Below are 19,333 nucleotides of genomic sequence, written 5' to 3'. Positions count from 1 at the left end.
ATGCATTGTGCTATGACATTATAATAGCTCTTACTTCAATAGGAGATAAGAATTCTTCAGCTCCATCAAAATCTTATGGGACCACCGTTGTATTTGTGGTCCACTGTAGACTAAAACATCATTATGCAGCATATGACAGCATAATATATAAAAAATATATAATTAATGAAAAAAAATCAGCAAATCTGACTAAAACCTATTTGCTCAACATACTCCCTATATACTTATGTAAATGAGTATTTTCAAAGAAAAAAATGCTTCTTCACATCTACTCAACAGACTCCTAAAATAAGTATGTCAGTTACCCTAAAAATGAATGCTTTTTTTTTATCCTAAGGCCTAGATGAGAAATCATTAATAGTTCAAAACAATTTTATGACTATTCAAGAAATCTTGAACTGCTAGTAGTACTAATGAGGCCAAGGAAATGGGGTTACATCACCATTTGAATCTACACTTAGTCTAGTCCAGTGCTACTGCACCTACAATCTCATCCACTTAGAGTTTCCTGTCTGCCAGGTGGATGACTTTAACAATAGCAATGAAACAAGCATGTGAACAGATTAACACCTAGCAAAAACATAAAGTTCACACCTTAGAATGTTTTATTCATAGAAATAGATACTCTAAAGAAACTTACAAAACAAAAAGCCAAATTTTGGTTAAAAAACATATCATTAAACCTCAACTCTTAAAATTTGTGACAAGTAAATATAGTACTTCATAATTAGTTACTGCATTATTAGATATAATACTATTTGACCTGGCTTCTAAGGTATTTTTTCTGTTACATACTTTCAATTTTTAATGCACCTAAATGGAGAACTATAATGCACTTTGCAGTAAGGAAAAACCAATTCCTTTAGGAGGTGGCGAGGGGACAGGATATCCTTACAGAAGAAGAAAGGTTTGACAAAACAGTACTGCTATCAAAATAGTTAAGAAAAAATGCATATTTGTGGTGATCCTGATCTTAGAATACTGAACTGTATCAGACCAACGTGAATTTTCTTCTAAGTTTTAGCAAGCCATTTAACTCTACTTTGATAAACTACTGCAATTTTTGGAAATCTAGTTTTATGAGACTGCAAAAATTAGAAATGAATTCCAACACCCTCAGTTCACTTATTCTAATACCTTCCTCCACCATTTCTCTTATTCATTTTTCACAAATTCCCAGAGTTCTAGCTCCTACTCTCAAGGGCAGGCAGTAAAAACCAAAAGCACCTCCAATCTCCTCAGGGCCTAAACTTACACCTATACATTTAAACTATAACTCTATTCATGGTGTCATATATCCTATCATTACTATTTCTTCAAATCCTGACCCACATTTTAAAAAATTTATTACGTATCAAATGTTTACTATATATCAGGCCACAATACCTGACTTTGCCAGGCATTTCGGGGGAGGTGGGGCAGGTTTCCTCCCATTGTCACTTCCCCCAATCACAACTTAATCTGAATCTGTCATCCCCTTCTTACTGATGAATATCCTCTAATTTCATTATAAATAAAAAAGAATCTTTTTTGCTCCAAAGATAAAGGACAAATGACTGTGATAATTTATAAAATCATGTAAAACATTAATTTGTCTCCCAAAGTCCCCAATAACTGACTTACCTCAATGCTATCTAAAAGAAATGCTATCTAAAAAATGCTATCTAAAAGAAATATAATGTGAGGTATATACATAATTTTTAAAATTTCGGTAGTCACACTAAAAGAAATATAAAAAGGTAAAATGATTTTTAATAAGTATATTTTATTTATAATAAAATAACCTAAGCCAATATGTCTACAACATGTAACTAACATAAAACATTATGAATGAGATATATTTTTTAACTAAATCTTTTAAATTCAGTGGGTATTTTATACTTAAAGCACAGTCAACTCTTAAGAGCCCCATTCCAAGTGCTCAATAGCCACAAGAAATGGGCTTCCACACTGGATAGTATAGTTGTACACAAACAAAAAGCAGCAGTACTTTAGAACAAGAAGTAAGCAAACAAAGAAACAAAGCTATAAATAGACTCAAAAGAGGCATAAATATATCCATGCCTGATAAGTCTTGAGTAAGTTATTTAAGCTAGGACTATAATAAAGGTAATAAATTGTATATTATTTCTTAAAAATACAAAAAGAAAGGGGTTATAGCAAAAAACGCATCTTCAGAAGTTGTATTTTACATAAGTTCAAACAGATATTGGTAATGCTTTCTAGAAGCCTATAACTAGACAGGTAGGATGAAAGAGAAAAAAGTTTTTTTTTTTTTTTTAATTTTAAAATTCAGATTGTTTAACGCAACATATTTACAATCTCTCAAGGAACAAATGAATTATAGGTATTTTGCTTTAGATAAAGGAGGAGTTGGGGTAAAATCACTGCTAAATACTCAGTAAGGAAGTGAAATCATCAGGCTTAATCATACATAACAAATTAGTTTTGTTGTCCAAAAATCGTTTTTTAGGTGACAAAACAAAAATTATTCATGTGTGAGTGTTCCTGGTCTTTCTTTTCCTGTGCCAGAATTCTGGCTTGGCCTTCTGAGTCTCTTATTCACCTCCCTCACCTTTTGAGACTGTCTTCACAGTTAAATTATTTTAAGCTTTGTAATAAAAATGAAGGAGAAAGAATACTATGAAAATACAGGGTTAGGGCTGGGTGTGGAGTATTACAGATAGCTTTCAAGATAAGAGAATGGAGAGTAGCTGTACTATGGAAACAAAACAAATGCAAGGGAAAAAATAAGTTTTGAAATAAATATCACTATGGTGTGTAAGTATATATATATACACACACACACACACACACACATATATTCCATATATACACATATGTATACATTCCACATATACATGTATGTATGTATATACGTATGTGTGTGTGTGTATATATATATTCTGCATGATATTAAAGAAACAGAAGTAAAGAATCTGAATCCTATAGAAATTACTTCTGATTGAACTGTGGCTTTTTTTGGTTCCACCAGCACACTGAGACTGGTGAGGTGGATCATAAATTTATAAAAGTAACACGTACAAATAGAGTATCTCATCTGTATTGCCAGCAGAGATTGGTTTGATTTTTTTTAATTCTATTCTTTGAGGACAGTATGCTAAGTGAAATAAGCTGGACACAAAGGAAAAATATTGTATGATTCCATTTATGTGAGATATTATGAGAGTAGCCAAATTCATAGAGACAGAAAGTAGAATGGCAGTTGCCCATGAGCTGAGAGAGGAGAAATGGAAGTTACTATGTAATGGTCACAGGATTTCAGTTTGGGAAGACAAAAAAATTCTGGAGATGGATGGTGATGAAAGTTGAACAATGTGAAAGCACTTAATCCCACCAAACTGTACACATGGAAATGCTTAGAATATATAGTGACTATCTATGATTAACAATATTATATTGTATATTTCAAAGTAATCAGAAGATTTTGAGCGTTCTTACCACAAAGAAATGATAAACAGACAAGGTAATGGACATGCTAAGTACCCCAATTTGATTTTTACACAATGTATACATGTATCAAAACATTACACTGGACCCCAGAAATACATACAATTATGTCTCAATTAAAAACAAAATTTTAAAAAGGGTTCAAATAAATTATATGTCATGTATATTTTACCTCTATAAAAAAAATAAAGATATCAAGACTTTGAACAAATCACGCCAGCCTGGGAAGAAATCTAGAATAATCATCAAAAATAAACTTTACTGATTTTCAAAGCCATAGTTTTTTTTGGTCTCATAAATTATTTGTATACAAATATTTTTCACAAATGCAAAACACTGATATCTTTAAAAAGTGAATAATCACTCATCTCAAGGACTAGTGAAAATTAAAGTAAATGCCAAGTGTTAATGTTAATTTTCATCTATTCATCTTTACCTTCTCTTCAGAATTATGACATACTCAAAATTATAGTCTCTTTTATTCTTTCCCAGTGAGTCATTCCTTTATTTTTATACTTCATTCATTAAAAATTTATTAAATGCCTACTATGTGTACATGGGAATAATTTTTCTGCAATGGGTATAACAGTTTATCTTTCAACAATCAAATAAAAGGGAGAGCTAACAGAAAAAATACATACCCCTTATGGTGGTTAATTGTATGTGTCAACTTAACTGGGCCAGAGGGTGCCCATATATTTCATTAAATATTATTCTGAATGTCTGTGAGGGTGTTTTTGAATGAGATTAGCATTTGAATTAGTATACTGTATAAAACAGATTGTCCTCCCTAATGTGGATGGCCCTCATTCAATCAATCAGTTGAAGGCCAGAACAGAACGAAAGGCTAACCCTCCCACAAGTAGGGGTAATTAACTCCTCCTAACTGAAGGATATGAATTGTCAACTCTACTACTAGAATAAAAAATTTTACTCTGCAAGGAGAAATAAAATTGATTTAATTTACTGTAGTCTATAGTTAGCATTAAGGCAAAAAACCATGAAAACACTTCCTCGTGGTTCTTGTCATTGTACAAGCTATTCTTTTGTGGAAAGCTGTTCTTCTCCCGCTGTTTTTATCCTGGAACAGTTACTTGTCCTTTAAGATATCTTTCACAAGACATCTACCCAATGAAGCCTTCCTAACTACTCCAAGCAAATTTAGTATTTCCATTCATGTTTCCACAGCACTTCGTCTATACCTCCACAATATTACTTTTTTCCATTATAATTTATCTGTTTATTCTTCCATTCTCTGTGCTGAATTTCAAGTTACTTGAAGGTGTGGATTATGTTATTCTTTTATGTACCCAAGAAGTATCTTGACTCTGGCAACAGAACACTAGATTAGGATTATTCAATAATTTAGTTAACTATCATTTTAAGTATTCTGAGCCTGCTGGAGTAAAAATGGAAGTTTCCATATGAAAATTATAAAGCAGAAAATGAGCTGAAGCAAAGTGGAACTACAGTCATCAAGATAAAATGCAGAAAGCACTGGACTAAGGGTCAGGGAATCTGGGTGTTAATTCCTAGTTGGTGAAGTACTGTAGTATCTTAACCTCTCTGGTTCTCAGTTTCCTCATCTATGCAAGTGAAAGAGTCGGGCCACTGACCAGATCTGAAAACACTATGACTCCTAACCAGTCTCAAAGATCCAGAAAACTCTCTTTTAAATATAAACCATGCATTTACGGTGGGCCCTCCGTATCCATGAGTTCCATATCTATAGATTCAAGCAACAGGGGATTGAAACTATTTCTTTTTAAAAATGGATGGTTGCATCTGTATTGAACATGCACATTTTTTCTTGTCACTGTTCCCTAAACAATGCAACATAACAACTATTTACCTAGCATTTACACTCTATTAGGTATTATAAGTAATCTGGAGATGATCTGACATATATGGGAAGATATTCATTGGTTAAATGCAAATACTATGCCATTTTACATGAGGGACTTGAGCATCCATGGATTTTGGTATCTTAAGGCGTCCTGGAACCAATCTTCCATGGATAACGAGGGACAACTGTATACATCTAGATATTCCAATCATCCTCCACTCAAAAAATAAAAATAAAAACTGAAACGTTAAAGCAAGAGGCAAATGTAGAAATTAAAAGAATCAGAATAACCTGTAAAGATAAGATTCGTACCCAAGCTGGATATGACTGAAACAAGCAAGCTAACTATATCAAAGATAAGAGAAAATATTCAGAGTAAAGTTCACTAAGCACCACAAAATGCCAGATACTATGTTAAATACTCACCACAGCAAGGTGAGTAAGATAATGTTCTGATCCTCAAGGGATTCAGAGTTTCTAGTGCAGTATGATAAGTAAACAAACACAATTGCCCCTTGTTATCTCTGGGGGATTGGTTCCAGGGCCCCCTGTGATTACCACAACTCATAGATTCCCAAGTTCCTAGTATACAATGGTGTAGTATTTGCATATAATCTATGTATGCCCTTCTGTGTACTTTAACTCCTCTCCAAATAATATAATACAATCTAGATCTAGATCCCTTGCTTGAACAGTTCACAATAGGTTTGCTCTCCTGTGAGAATCTAATGCCACCGCTATCTGACAGGAGGTGGAGCTCAGGTGGTAATGCTGGCTCACCCATGGCTCACCTTCCGTTGTGTGGCCCAGTTCCTAACAGGTCCATGGCCCAGGGGTTGGGGACCCTTGGTTTAGGGAATGATGACAAGATTAAAAAGTCTATACATGGTGTTTTTCTCACATATTTTCTATCCAAAGTTAACTGAATTCACAGATATGGAACCCATGGATACAGAGGGCCAACTGTAATTTAAAATAGAATGTGTGAGTACTAAATCTGAAATATGTATAAAATTTTATGGAAAAGCACAGGTTGGGAAGAATAGCTTTTAGGGGAATATTGGGGAAGATGTCATTTAAATAGAGGTAACACCTAAATCTTGAAACATGAGCAATTCTTCAGACAAAAGATGGAAGAATATGATGACTTGAGAAATATAACAATTATCAAGTAACAGTCAATATAATAAAAGAAACATTCTTGTACTGATAACTCATTTCTCCTAAGATTAAAAAAAATTTTAATTCTTAATTTAAATTCAAGGACTTTGAAATGGTAATCAAGTTATAAAGAATGAGTACAAATTAAGTGAAATAATACTATGACATTTTATGATCAAGTATCATTTATACAGTCAGAGTTGAAAACACTTCTCTTTTAAGATGGCAGACTTGCTTAGCTTAGAAAGACAATGACCTTATTTCACTGAATATTTCACATTCTATGTCAAGATGATTAAATAAGATAACACAGGTCATATGCTTAACACAGTGCCTGACATGTAAAGATTCTATCACTGTCATCATCATCATTATCAAAGGTAATGGGGTATTTAAATAGCAGAACTTGGAAATAGAAGATCCAGCTTTGGATCTCATTCTGCTACTAAGCAATTCTGCAATCTAGGACAAGCTCCTTAACCTCAGTTATAATTTAGTCATTAAAGTAAATCCCCATTTATTTCAAAAGAGTTGGAAGAAGACATTAAAAACATAAGGTATGAACCCAAACCTAATCTATAAAAGTGAATTCCCTTCCCAAATGTAAAAAAAAAATTAAATAACAATAGAAATATGTATATATCATCTTTAAATCACTGTAAGTTCTCAGAAAATGAAAGTATTTGCTAAAAAGAAATATATCTAGATTTTTTACTCCCACAAAATTTGCTATTAATCAATGTTTGCTCTACCTTAATAAACTGAAAGAGAAATCACAATTATTAGAAATTATATTATCCAGAAGCTAGTATAATTAGTTCTATAACTCATTTGTTTTATTCAAGCAAATATGTAGTGGTTCAAATAATTACTTCTAATATACAAGAATATCACAAATTTGCCGGGCACGGTGGCTCACGCCTGTAATCCCAGCACTTTGGGAGGACGAGGCGGGTGGATCACGAGGTCAAGAGATCGAGACCATCCTGGTCAACATAGTGAAACCCCGTGTCTACTAAAAATACAAAAAATTAGCTGGGCATGGTGGCGCGTGCCTGTAATCCCAGCTACTCAGGAGGCTGAGGCAGGAGAATTGCCTGAACCCAGGAGGCGGAGGTTGCGGTGAGCCGAGATCGCGCCATTGCACTCCAGCCTGGGTAACAAGAGCGAAACTCCGTCTCACAAAAAAAAAAAAGAATATCACAAATTTACTTTTTCTATATAATTTATTAATGCATACTATTATTCTGGTTCAGAGTAATCTCTCAAGTATACACATTATGCCTAGTGAAAAGGTATAAAATTCAAAGCCATTTACCATACAACCAATTATTTCCCAAAACTCAAATATTAGTAACTCACAGTATAGTCTTTGCTAAGTCACTTTTGTGTACAAATTCATTAAATTGACCTGCATTCATTTTTAATTTCTTCTCAATAGCTTGTCCTGAGTTATCTATGGGACACACTCCCTACCAGAGAATCAACTCACTGACACTGGCTGGTCCTTCCCCTTCCAACATCATCTCTTCATACATGCTATCTTTGGGATAATTTCTAAGTACTAGCTACATTTGCTAACTAATGGGAAGGAACTTCTAGCTTTGGAACCGGAAGGTCTGAGTTCCAGCTGTGCTACTTAGTACCTAGATAACCTTGTCTACTTCACATTTTCTACAGCCTTAGTTTCTACATCTGTAAAGAAGGAATGGTATCTATAAAAGGCAAGTATTCTGAGGATTAGAGAGCACTGCTGAGTTCAATTCCACAAGGGTACTATAAATAGTTAAGAGCTATTAAACTACAGGCTAATGTTATTTTCTAAAATAAAATAATAATAAAATAGTTTTTAATCCTTTAACTTGCCCCTTAGACTTGTTACCCAAGCAGTCTTCTAAATATTTAAGCAAACACTCCCAGAGGGAGTTATTATTTGCCTTGGATCACCATTCATGTCTTACTGCATCTACATGTGAAAGTCAGTCATGTGAGAGAAGAAGAGATGGAAGAGACTCCACACAAAGGAACTGGTGTTACCTCAGGTCTCTTCCTTCCCCAGTTTCTTACCCTTTTCATTCAAAGTAGGAAATCAGAAAAACTACCTCAGGCACTGTTAAAGACTATGTAGGATTCAAGACAACAGATGGCCTATACTTTACCAGGAGATCATGATCTGTGGATACTTAAGAGTCCCCTCCTTGACAGGTCACCAGGCTCAGGTACTCCAAGCTAAAACAGGACAGATCACTTTTAGTTAGGTCATTATTTCTTTCTATGGTCAGGTGATTCTCAGGACCAAGACAAGAATTAAAACAACAGAAGTACTAAAGTTAACTATAAGCAAGCACTTTACATATATTAACCCATTTAATCTGTACAACCTATATAACTATCTTATAAGGTTGATATCCCATTTTACACATAAAGAAACTGAGCCACAGAAAGTTTTAATAGCTGTATGCTATTCCATGGATGTAAAAATAATATATTTAATGTTTTCCTATTGTTGTACATTTAGGTTGTTGCCAAATATATTAATCATAAAAATATACTTAATTTTCATACCTGTCCATAGGTAATTTTTCCTTAGCCTAAAGAACTAAGGATGAATTATAGGAATCCTCTTTAAAGTCCTTGAAATGTCACTCAGAGTAGCTGTAACAGTTTATGAGCCCAACAAGAGCATTTAAGTTTATTTTAACCTTGCCCTAGCAAACAATGGTCATTTCTTTTTTTGGTAAGACAGGGTCTTATTCCATTACCCAGGCTGCAATGCGGTGGGGTGTGATCATGGCTCACTGCAGACTCAACCTCCAGGGGTCAAGTGATCCTCCCACCTCAGCCTCCCTAGCAGCCAGGACTACAGGCACATGCCATCATACCTAGTTAATTCTTGTTTTATTTTTTGTAAAGATGAGGTCTCACCAGGTTGGTCTTACACAATTTGGCTCAAGCAATCCTCCCACTTCAGCCTCCCAAAGTGCTGGAATTACAGGCATGAGCCATCATGACCAGCTGGTCACTTGTTTTTAATCACTTCCTTTTCATGTTTTCTGTTACCTATGTTCTTATTTAGCCAAAGTGAGTATTTTTCTATTAATTAAACATGCATATTTCTTCTTTCTTGAAATGTATCAAGTCCTCTGACAAGTAAACATTTTTCTTATGATTCATCTTGTAATATTTAATACTTAAAGTATTTAAAAAATGTTAATCTAGAATGTTAGGAATATTTGGGGTACAAATGGACAGAAATCGAACTTAAATTGGCTTAAAGCAAAAGGATGCACTGAAATGTGTGGAGATACAACTGACTTAAGAGCATCCAAAGCTGCCATCAGCAATGTATCACTTGGTTTTAGGTGCCTCTTTGATAGCTCGGTTCTCAAGCAGAATCAGCCTTCATGGTGCAGACTGCAGTCAATTTTAGAGCTACATTCTAACATTTTCAGCAACCCCAGCAAAAGCACCTTTTCTTTCTTCAGAAAGAAGTTATCAAGCTGTCTCAGAAGTGCAGCTAATTTTTTTAACCAAAACCAGTTATTGTTGGGACAGAAGTCAGTTTCTGTGTCTGGTCCAGGAAAGCAGCATAAAGTCTAGTGAAGTCCCAAACTATAAAAATCAAGAATGACTCACCAAAACAATATCAAAAAATCAAGAACTGTTACAAGCAGAAAGAATGAATGCTAGGCAGCCAAAACCAGCAGAAATCTGCAACATTATAGTCCTTGGCTACCCACCCATCTCATACACTCATTTCTTTTCATATGTATAACTACTTAAATATCCATGTTTAACCTGGATATCTTGGACACAATAGAAAGCATACTCACCACTTCACCAGAGGGTGAAAAAAAGCAGTCAAATTACTATATCTAACCTCAAGTTCAAAATTTTTGTGATATGAATGTTCTTCTTGGTGGTACCTCAAACTTGACCAATATATAGCTATGTAATAAATTTAACTATCCCTCTAATTAATATACAATGGTAAAAGAACATAAGTAACAATAACTGCACTTAGAAGAGAGGAGAAAGAGCCTGCATAGCCAAGGCAATACTAAGCAGAAAGAACAAAGCTGGAGGCATCATGCTACCTGACTTCAAACTATATTACAAGGCTACAGTAATCAAAACAGCATGGTTCTGGTACCAAAACAGAGATATAGACCAATGGAACAGAACAGAGGCCTCGGAGGCAATGCCACACACCTACAACCATCTGATCTTTGACAAACCTGACAAAAACAAGCAATGGGGAAAGGATTCCCTGTTTAATAAATGGTGTTTGGATAACTGGCTAGCCATGTGAAGAAAGCAGAAACCGGACCCCTTCATGACACCTTACACTAAAATTAACTCCAGATGGATTAAAAACTTAAACATAAGACCTAACACCATAAAAACCCTAGAAGAAAACCTAGGCAAAATCATTCAGGACATAGGCATAGGCAAGGACTTCATGACTAAAACACCAAAAGCATTGGCAACAAAAGCCAAAACAGACAAATGGGATCTAATTAAACTTCAGAGCTTCTGTAAAGCAAAAGAAACAATCAGTAGAGTGAACTGGCAAACAACAGAATGGGAAAAAAATTTTTGCAATCTACCTATCTGACAAAGGACTAATATCCAGAATCTACAAAGAACTAAAACAGATTCATAAGAAAAAAACAAACAAACCCATTCAAAAGCAGGCAAAGGACATGAACAGACACTTTTCAAAAGAAGACATATATGAAGCCAACGAACATATGAAAAAGTGCTCATCATCACTGGTCATTAGAGAAATGCAAATCAAAACCACGTTGCAATACCATCTCACACCAGTTAGGATGGCGATCATTAAAAAATCTGGAGACAACAGATGCTGGAGAGGATGTGGAGAAATAGGAACACATTTACACTGTTGGTGGGAGGGTAAATTAGTTCAACCATTGTGGGACAGTGTGATGATTCCTCAAGGACCTAGAAATAGAAATTCCATTTGACCCAGCAATAAAATATATATATTACTGGGTATATACCCAAAGGATTATAAATCATTCTATTATAAAGACACATGCACACGTATGTTCACTGTGGCACTGTTTACAATAGCAAGGACCTGGAACCAACCCAAATGCCCATCGATGATAGACTGGACAAGGAAAATGTGGTATATATACACCATGGAATACTATGCAGCCATAAAAAACCATGAGTTTGTGTCCTTTGTAGGGACATGGATGAATCTGGAAACCATCATTCTCAGCAAACTGACACAAGAACAGAAAATCAAACACCACATATTCTCACTCATAGGTAGGTGTTGAACAATGAGAATACATGGACACAGGGAGGGGAGCATCATCACACACTGGGGTCTGTTGCGGGGCACCAGAGGAGGGACAGCAGGAATAGGGAGGTTGGGGAGGGATAACATGGGGAGAAATACCAGATATAGGTGATGAGGGGATGGAGGCAGCAAACCACATTGCCACGTATGTAGCTATGCAACAATCCTGCACGATCTGCACATGTACCCCAGAACCTAAAGTACAATCAATACATATATATATTTACATACTTTTCTTTATATATCTCTATATATATGGTTAAAGAAACACCATGATAACTAATTCAAAGCATAAACTATGTATGCTTTGAGTAACAAGAGTAATAAGAATTCCCTGTCCTCCTTGCAAATGGAATTATTTGGTCGGCCAATATGAATGCATTCACTACTACTATCTCAGAAGATCTCACTTATTATCCCTCATAATGCAGATTTTCCTTCTAACAGCTATACTGCTGGAGCTTATAATTGCCTTAGAAGTAGAAAAATACAGGCATTTGTTTACCAGGCTTGAGGTTTCTCTGGAAGTATGGCTTCCCGAAAACCTTGGTAAGTTTTTTGTCAATTTACTTAAACCAAAGGACTTGAATTTGCAACCAAAACAAAGAGATCTTGTCAGGATCTTGTTAGCTTTTAAGCTTCAGTCTCATAGCAATAGGCCTTTTCAGTACTCTTATTCCCTTAACCCTCAGCTTAATGATCTTCCCTGAAGCAATGTGAAACAATAAACTGGATGAGGAGGCACAGCTATTCTGTCATTTGCTCCCTGGTTGCATCCTATTTTAAAGCTCTTCACAACTGGATTACTGTTACTTTGGTCAGGAGGCTGGAGTATACTGCATGAGAGGCTTGGGAGAAGCTTATCAGACAGAACTTTATCTGGTCCTAATTTAAGCTCTTGGCTTTCCTCTTAGCAACTCTGGCAGGGCGTGGAAACTTAGGGCTTTCTAACCTTCAAAGCTTTAATATTCTGATTCTCTGCTATCTTGGATGGCAGCTACAGGCAGAAAGAGCCTATCTGACTTGGAAAGGCTATACTTTCTTTCTGCTCTGGTTTCAAGCATGCTAACTTGGACTAAAGTTAACCGCTCTCTTAAAAGACATTATCAAAGACCCCAAAAAGTGGCCAAAACATTCCAGTATCCCTAAAATTCCAACCTCAGTAGTTCCATGGACAAAGATAACACAGGTGAAAATTTAAACAGCTGCTCGGTAATTCCTTAAAAGGAACTGCTACAGAACCACAAAGTTCTGACTGCCTTGCACTCCATTTCAAGATTTAAGGTCTGTTCCCTACAATATGTCATTTCCAGATACTAATATCTATGCCATTGGGGATCCCTTCTGTTTACAAGTGACAAAAAAACCAACTTACATTGATTTGAAATAAATAACAATAAATTTTAAAGGAGATAATTTAATGGTTAGAAAATAAACACCACAGACATAGAGAACTCCAAGTGGGTCAACAGAATGATGAGTCTGTTGGCTTCACACTTGGTCAAATTCTAAGACAGGGACCTACAACTCTAAGAATGTACACATTCAGCATCTCCATCAGAAAGACTTCCAGCATAATTCCTGGAACCAACTCTAGCTTGCTACCGTTGGGTTAAATGTTTGTCCCTGAACCAGTCACCATGCTTCTTGCCACACCTGGGTTAGATGTCTCACCTTCAAGGCAGACCCACCTAAACTAGCTGAACTACAAATTGGGAAAGAGTGAGTCATCAAAGGAAAACTGAGGTACCACTACAAAAAAGAGAAATGTACGCCAGACACACAAAACGTCAGACAAGCAAAATGATGCACTGAAACATCTGGAGATACCACTGACAAAAAGAATAGATGTCCACTATTCTGGTCAGTATGACAAATGTTGACAATATTTTTTATAATTTCTCTTCAATGCATTATGTATTTTCTTTGCTAACAACATGACCTTGTTATGAGATATCTGATTATATATACAAGTTCACTGAAAAGTTTTTACCAGGTTCCAACTTATTAACAGATGCCAGTTCAAAATAACACTTACATATGCCGTAATGCCTACATAGGCAGTTAATATCACACACATTCAACACATAATTCTAGTTTGAGAAATAAGAAATACATGAAGTTTTATGAGTTGAGTTTACATGAGTTTAATTTATTTCAGGATTCTAGGTCTGGACCGTAATGTTTAAAGTAACTTCAGAAATTGTTCATAATCATTACTGCATAGTGAGAGTATCCTGCACACTCCAAATTCACTTAACTTATCCAAGGGCTAGAAATACAAAAATATATATATACATAAAATCAGTTCCTGCCCTCATGGAGTTCACAGCCTAGGAAGGGAAACACACATAAATAACTCCAATACTACAGAGTGATATGTAATGCCAAAGAGATATGCTGACATGGTATAAAGACAAGAAATGGAAAACCTGGAACTGATGCATAACGGTATTGTCAGTAATAGTAAAAAAAAAAAAATGCAGATTACTGAATTTTATAATAACAGCTATACCAGTGACATAAAATGGGGGTTGGGTCTGTTAGACCCAATGAATTACTTTACATTATGTTTGGGAAAAGTATAGCAAAAGAATAAAGAACCTTGAGATATTTTTAATCAACAGCATAGTATTTGCCAAAAAGTAACTAGCAACATACACAAGATTTATTTAAAATTAATATAACTTGATCATAGACTGACTATAGAATATTTGCTGCCTTAGTGTCATTATATGACTAAATTAATATTTCTGTGGAAAATCTCAAAACTCCTTAAGATATTGAAACCCCTAGCATTTATATATGAATTCTTTATTTTATTTTCCATACTCAATTGCCAGAATAAAATACAACTCCAGTTAATATGAAAAGGCTTACATATCAACATAAGGACCTCCATGATTCTAAGATGCAGCTATATATTTTTTAAATAAATTTAACTCAGCTGCAGAAGACATCTCTTGTTTGTAAAATTCTAAATATCTTTAAAATGAAAATCATGACTATCAAGCTGCAAATTAAAAAAAAAAAACTCTAAGGAAGAAGAGTCACGGTCAAATTCAAGTACAAAAAAAACTTAAAGTTTCCCTTTTAACAAAAATACCATGATCCATAAGCCAAGATGAAAGAAACTTAGTAAACCACAAATCCCCTCAAGGTATCTTGTTACGTTTTCAGTACAGCCAACAGCATGCCACTTGGAATGTAAAAAAATAATCAGAGGAAATATAATTTTCTCTACAACTAGACACACTGATATAACTCACAGTAACTCATGAAAAAAAATCTACAAATCCATGAAAAAATTTCATGAATTCAGTTATTCATAAAAAACTTCATCTATAATTAAATTCTGTAATTATAATCACAGAATTATATCATAATACATAAGAAAGCCACTCCAAAAAAATTATGAATTATTTCATGAAGTAAATATTAATCCTCTATTATAAACATATTTTTCTAGAAATACATGTTTATAAGAGAAACTTTCATTTTATAAACAATAGTAACACATGATATTTACACAGCTTTTACTTCAAATATGTAGAAAGCTTATATAAACATGTTAAGTGCACCTATAAAAGATGTAGATTAGGTAGTATGCCATCTTTACAACTGAAAACAATCAACGAAATCTCTTCTCTGCTGTTAAATTCTTTTATACTGCCACATTAAATAATTCCTCCTGAAGTCAGTTTAATGACCAGTTTCTTTCATTAATACAGCTACAATGCAAAATCCTTGACAATACACTCTCATTGTAACTTTATTCACAAACTAATTTACTTATCTTCCTAACATTATCCATTCCAATTTCAATGTTTTAAGTCAACTATAACATCATTACATAAAATACATCTCTAATAAAAAATCACTCATTGTACTTCATATCACACTGGTGATTCTTCACCAAACTCCCACAGTCCACCTAGTAGTAAAAATGGATCTCTAGACCTTTGGGAAACAAAGCAGAAAAATTACAGCCACTTCTGAGTTGAAGAAGTCCTATATTTTAGTATATGCTTAAACTTGACTCTGCCCAACTTTTAATTCTTTGGCCAAGGCATGTGAGAAACAGCATCTAAAAACCAAGTATTTGTGAGTATTCTTATATAGAAAGAAAAAAGAAACAGGAAAAATGAGAGAAAAATATACTGACAAGAGTGACTGAGACAGGATATTGTTGAAAGCAGAAACTCTGGTTTTGAAGTTTCATTAGTTCTACTTTCTTTTCTGTCATTCAGGGCACAGTAATAGGTAGTTCACTATTTCACCTTACATTTTTATTTAATGTGTTAAATTAAAACTGAAAAATAAAAAAAAAAAACATTTTAGATTTAATATTAAAGGTTTCCAAACTCTAAGGAGTCACTGAATGCCCTATATGAACTTTATAGGTTTACTTATTAAATAAAGTTGTGATAATTAATTTTTTAAATGCCCATGACTTCCACATATTTTTGAGAATCTGCTTAAATTTTCATATGACATTTTCAAGAGTGTATTGGACAATAAAGCCCTAAACCTATAGTTCAAGAAATATTACCCTTCAAATGACTAATTTATATTCCATAATATAATTAACAACTTAATAATAAACAGTTCTTTTTGTCATTTATTCTTTTCCCCAAAAGTTTCTATTTAAAAATCTATTGCATTCTTTAAATACATACAAAGAAATTTTAAACCTAACTTTTTAAGTTCCAAATATCATTGCAATTACAGTCTTAAGTGGATTTTTGGATATACTATTTCAGTATTACTTTATTTCTAGTGACTCTAAGCTTAATGGTAACGTTCTCCAAAATAACATTTGCATATTGAAACTTCATGCCAGATTTTCACTGCTCTGAAGAGTTAAATTTCTTTTTTATCTCAAGAGAAACATTTCACTTCCTTTCTTAGTCTACTGTATATCTAAAAAACCCCATCTGTTAAGAACTGATTCAGCATACATTGCTAATGCTGCAGAGTCCAAACTGGTTATACATTCAAATCAGTTTCCAGGTTGTGAAAGCTCTACTGCCTCTTACCAGGTTAAAATGTATTAAGTAAGCACACAAATACTTACTAAAACAGCCTAATATAATGTAATGTAAAAATGATACTGGTTAGATCAAAACTGGAAAAACCTGAAAATGTGTTACTTTAAATTACAGAAATACAGGTGCCTGCCAACATACTAACAGTTTGAAATTTCATTTATCTTCTTTTAAAAAGAAATGGCAAGTACTGACCTTATTTGCAGCTAGTTAAAATTAAAACTCGAGAAAACCGTATTTCTAGTAGTGTTCTGAAAAGAACTTGGTTATATCAACTTAGTGACATTCCCTTAAACTTACACTGACTTTTCATGATGATATATTTGAATGGTACACAAAAGTAAAAAGAGGTGTTTTCTTTTAAACAGCAATGAATGTAACAAAGACAGATAATCTGCTTTCACTTCACACACTAGCAAAAGGGCAAAAAAAAAAAACGCTTCAACTTTTCTGTGAATTTAGGAGGTTCATAAACCGTAGACACTATTTAATGCATGTCTCAGGACACCACTGATGTAGCTGCAGCTTTCTCTCAGTTTTCCAACAAAGCAAGTAAAAATAATTGCTTAGCTGAAAAATCAGACTGCATGGGTGTTACAAAGTACCCCTGTAAGCATATATATTCCTGTGACTCCAAAGCAAATACAATACTCAATTGATTGCTCTCGATTTATGTCTTGCCTCCCAAAGCCCAACCTTACAGTATGTCAGACTAGATATTGCAGAGGAAACTGTTTAAAAAGCTTTTTGCTGCATCAAAAAAAAAAAAAAAAACTCCATTTACAAAGCACTAAAAATGAACTGCTCTTAATTATACTCAATTTATGATTCTCCTCTCCTTACTTCTTTCCATTTCTTTCCCTGACATCTTAAATGCTTCTGAGCCTCTCTGTAGATAGCGCAAAACATTAAGTCATACACACTTCTGCAGTAACTCTTTCTTATCATGAAAGGAACCAAATCCTAGGGCTGCGTTTAAAACCTTTCCTTTAGTCTTTACCACATGCCACGCGACTGAAGGAAACCACAGCAATCAACCTGTATGATTTGGTGCCCTCACACAAGGTGCACACCTTGTGTGCCCAAAAATAACTAAGGGATCAGTATATTCGGGGCAATATTACAAAGAAGGGACGGCTGCTTGAGAGATGGAGGGGAATGAATATAGACACAACACTCTCCATCATAGCCTTGGAATATTTAAAGACAGATGCAAAACTGCATCATTTTCTTTCTCCCTCGAAAACATCACACCCCAGCTGTTCAAGTTGGAAGCTAATGCGCTTCTCACATTTCAGCAGCACGGGGGAATTGGGGCTCCAGGGACAAGGCTGTCATCCTTGGAGAGCGACACCATGGACAATTAAGAGTGTGGGAGAAAGAAGCCCAGAGGAAGGAGGCCTCCTCACCTCCTAACTAAACTCTAAAGTCAACCCAAAACCTTCACCGAGGACACTGGTTTACTCGTAGTCCCAAGGAGTGCTAAGAAGCGGTGTTAAGTTGGGCACTGCGCTCAGGTGGCAGGAGAGGACCAGAGAGAAGAGAGGAGAGAGGTGGCATGGCTCTGGCAGCACGCAGGCAGGTCACCCACTGGGCAATACCGGCAGAACGCTCTGTGCTCCCAGGGACGCGCGGCGCGTGTGACCCTGGGGGTGGAGGGTGGGAGCGAGGCGTTGGGGACGGAGGATGTGGGGGCTGGGGAAGCAGATGGAGAGCACGCCTTTTCCTTACCAGGTTAAGCACCGTCTCCACGATGTCCCTGTTGCTGACCTCTCCGACCTGTATGAGTCCAATCAACACTGCGAATTTCATCCGGATGTTGCGGATCGGCACCGAAGGGTTAATCATCCCCGCGGGGAGCACCACCGAGCCGGAGCCGGACGCCCCCCTCAGCTCCCCCATCCCGCTGCCCCCGGTGCCGCCACCGCCGCTGCCCCCGCCGCCTCCGCCAGCGGCCCCGACGGCAATGAGCCCCACGGGCTGAGGCTCGAGCCCCGGGCCCGGGCCCGGCTTCTCGCTCGCCATTGGCCTCCCTCCTGAAGAGAAGGGAAGAGCAGCGGCGCTGCCGCCGCCGGTACCGTTATACCTGCTTCGGCCCCCGCCCCCCGGCCGTCGCCTCCGAGCCCCAGCATCCACCAGCGCCGCGGCGCCGGGCCCGCTCCCCGCCTGCGCCTCAGCCCGGCCCGCTCCGGAGCTTTCCCCAGCGGAGGCGGCGGGGGATCAGCAGGCTTATTCTCGGCGGCGGCGGACCGCTAACCGCTGCCGGGAGAGCGGCCGTGCCCGCCCAGCAGGTGTGCCGCTGCCGCCGCCGCTGCCTCTCCTCGCTCCCTCTCCCGGTCCGTCCGGCCCGGCCCGCCCCCCGCGGAGATGCTGCTGCCGCTCCGAGAAGCCCTGAGGCGCGAGCAGCTGGCCACGGCGCTGGCCGGTGCTGAAGCTCAGGCTGTGGCTGACGCTATTGACGCTGCTGCC

General features: G+C 36.4%; 1 protein-coding gene across 10 annotated transcripts in view; it reads right to left on the bottom strand.

The window, feature by feature from the left end:
- Nucleotides 1-18,889, bottom strand: part of NBEA (neurobeachin) — a 743,003-nt gene extending 724,114 nt beyond the window's left edge. For all 10 annotated transcript variants that reach the window (XM_012465562.2, XM_064361756.1, XM_064361759.1 and 7 more), the window contains exon 1: nucleotides 18,596-18,889. In XM_012465562.2, the coding sequence (XP_012320985.2) occupies nucleotides 18,596-18,889 (294 nt within the window). The remainder of the gene's footprint in view (nucleotides 1-18,595) is intronic.
- Between the last annotated feature and the right edge of the window lie 444 nt (nucleotides 18,890-19,333).

This window comes from Aotus nancymaae, unplaced genomic scaffold, assembly GCF_030222135.1.
Source record: "Aotus nancymaae isolate 86718 unplaced genomic scaffold, 86718_ANA_hifiasm-v0.15.2.pri h1tg000043l, whole genome shotgun sequence".
NCBI classification, from domain to species: Eukaryota; Metazoa; Chordata; class Mammalia; order Primates; family Aotidae; genus Aotus; species Aotus nancymaae.
This window is presented reverse-complemented; position numbering and strand designations above follow the sequence as displayed.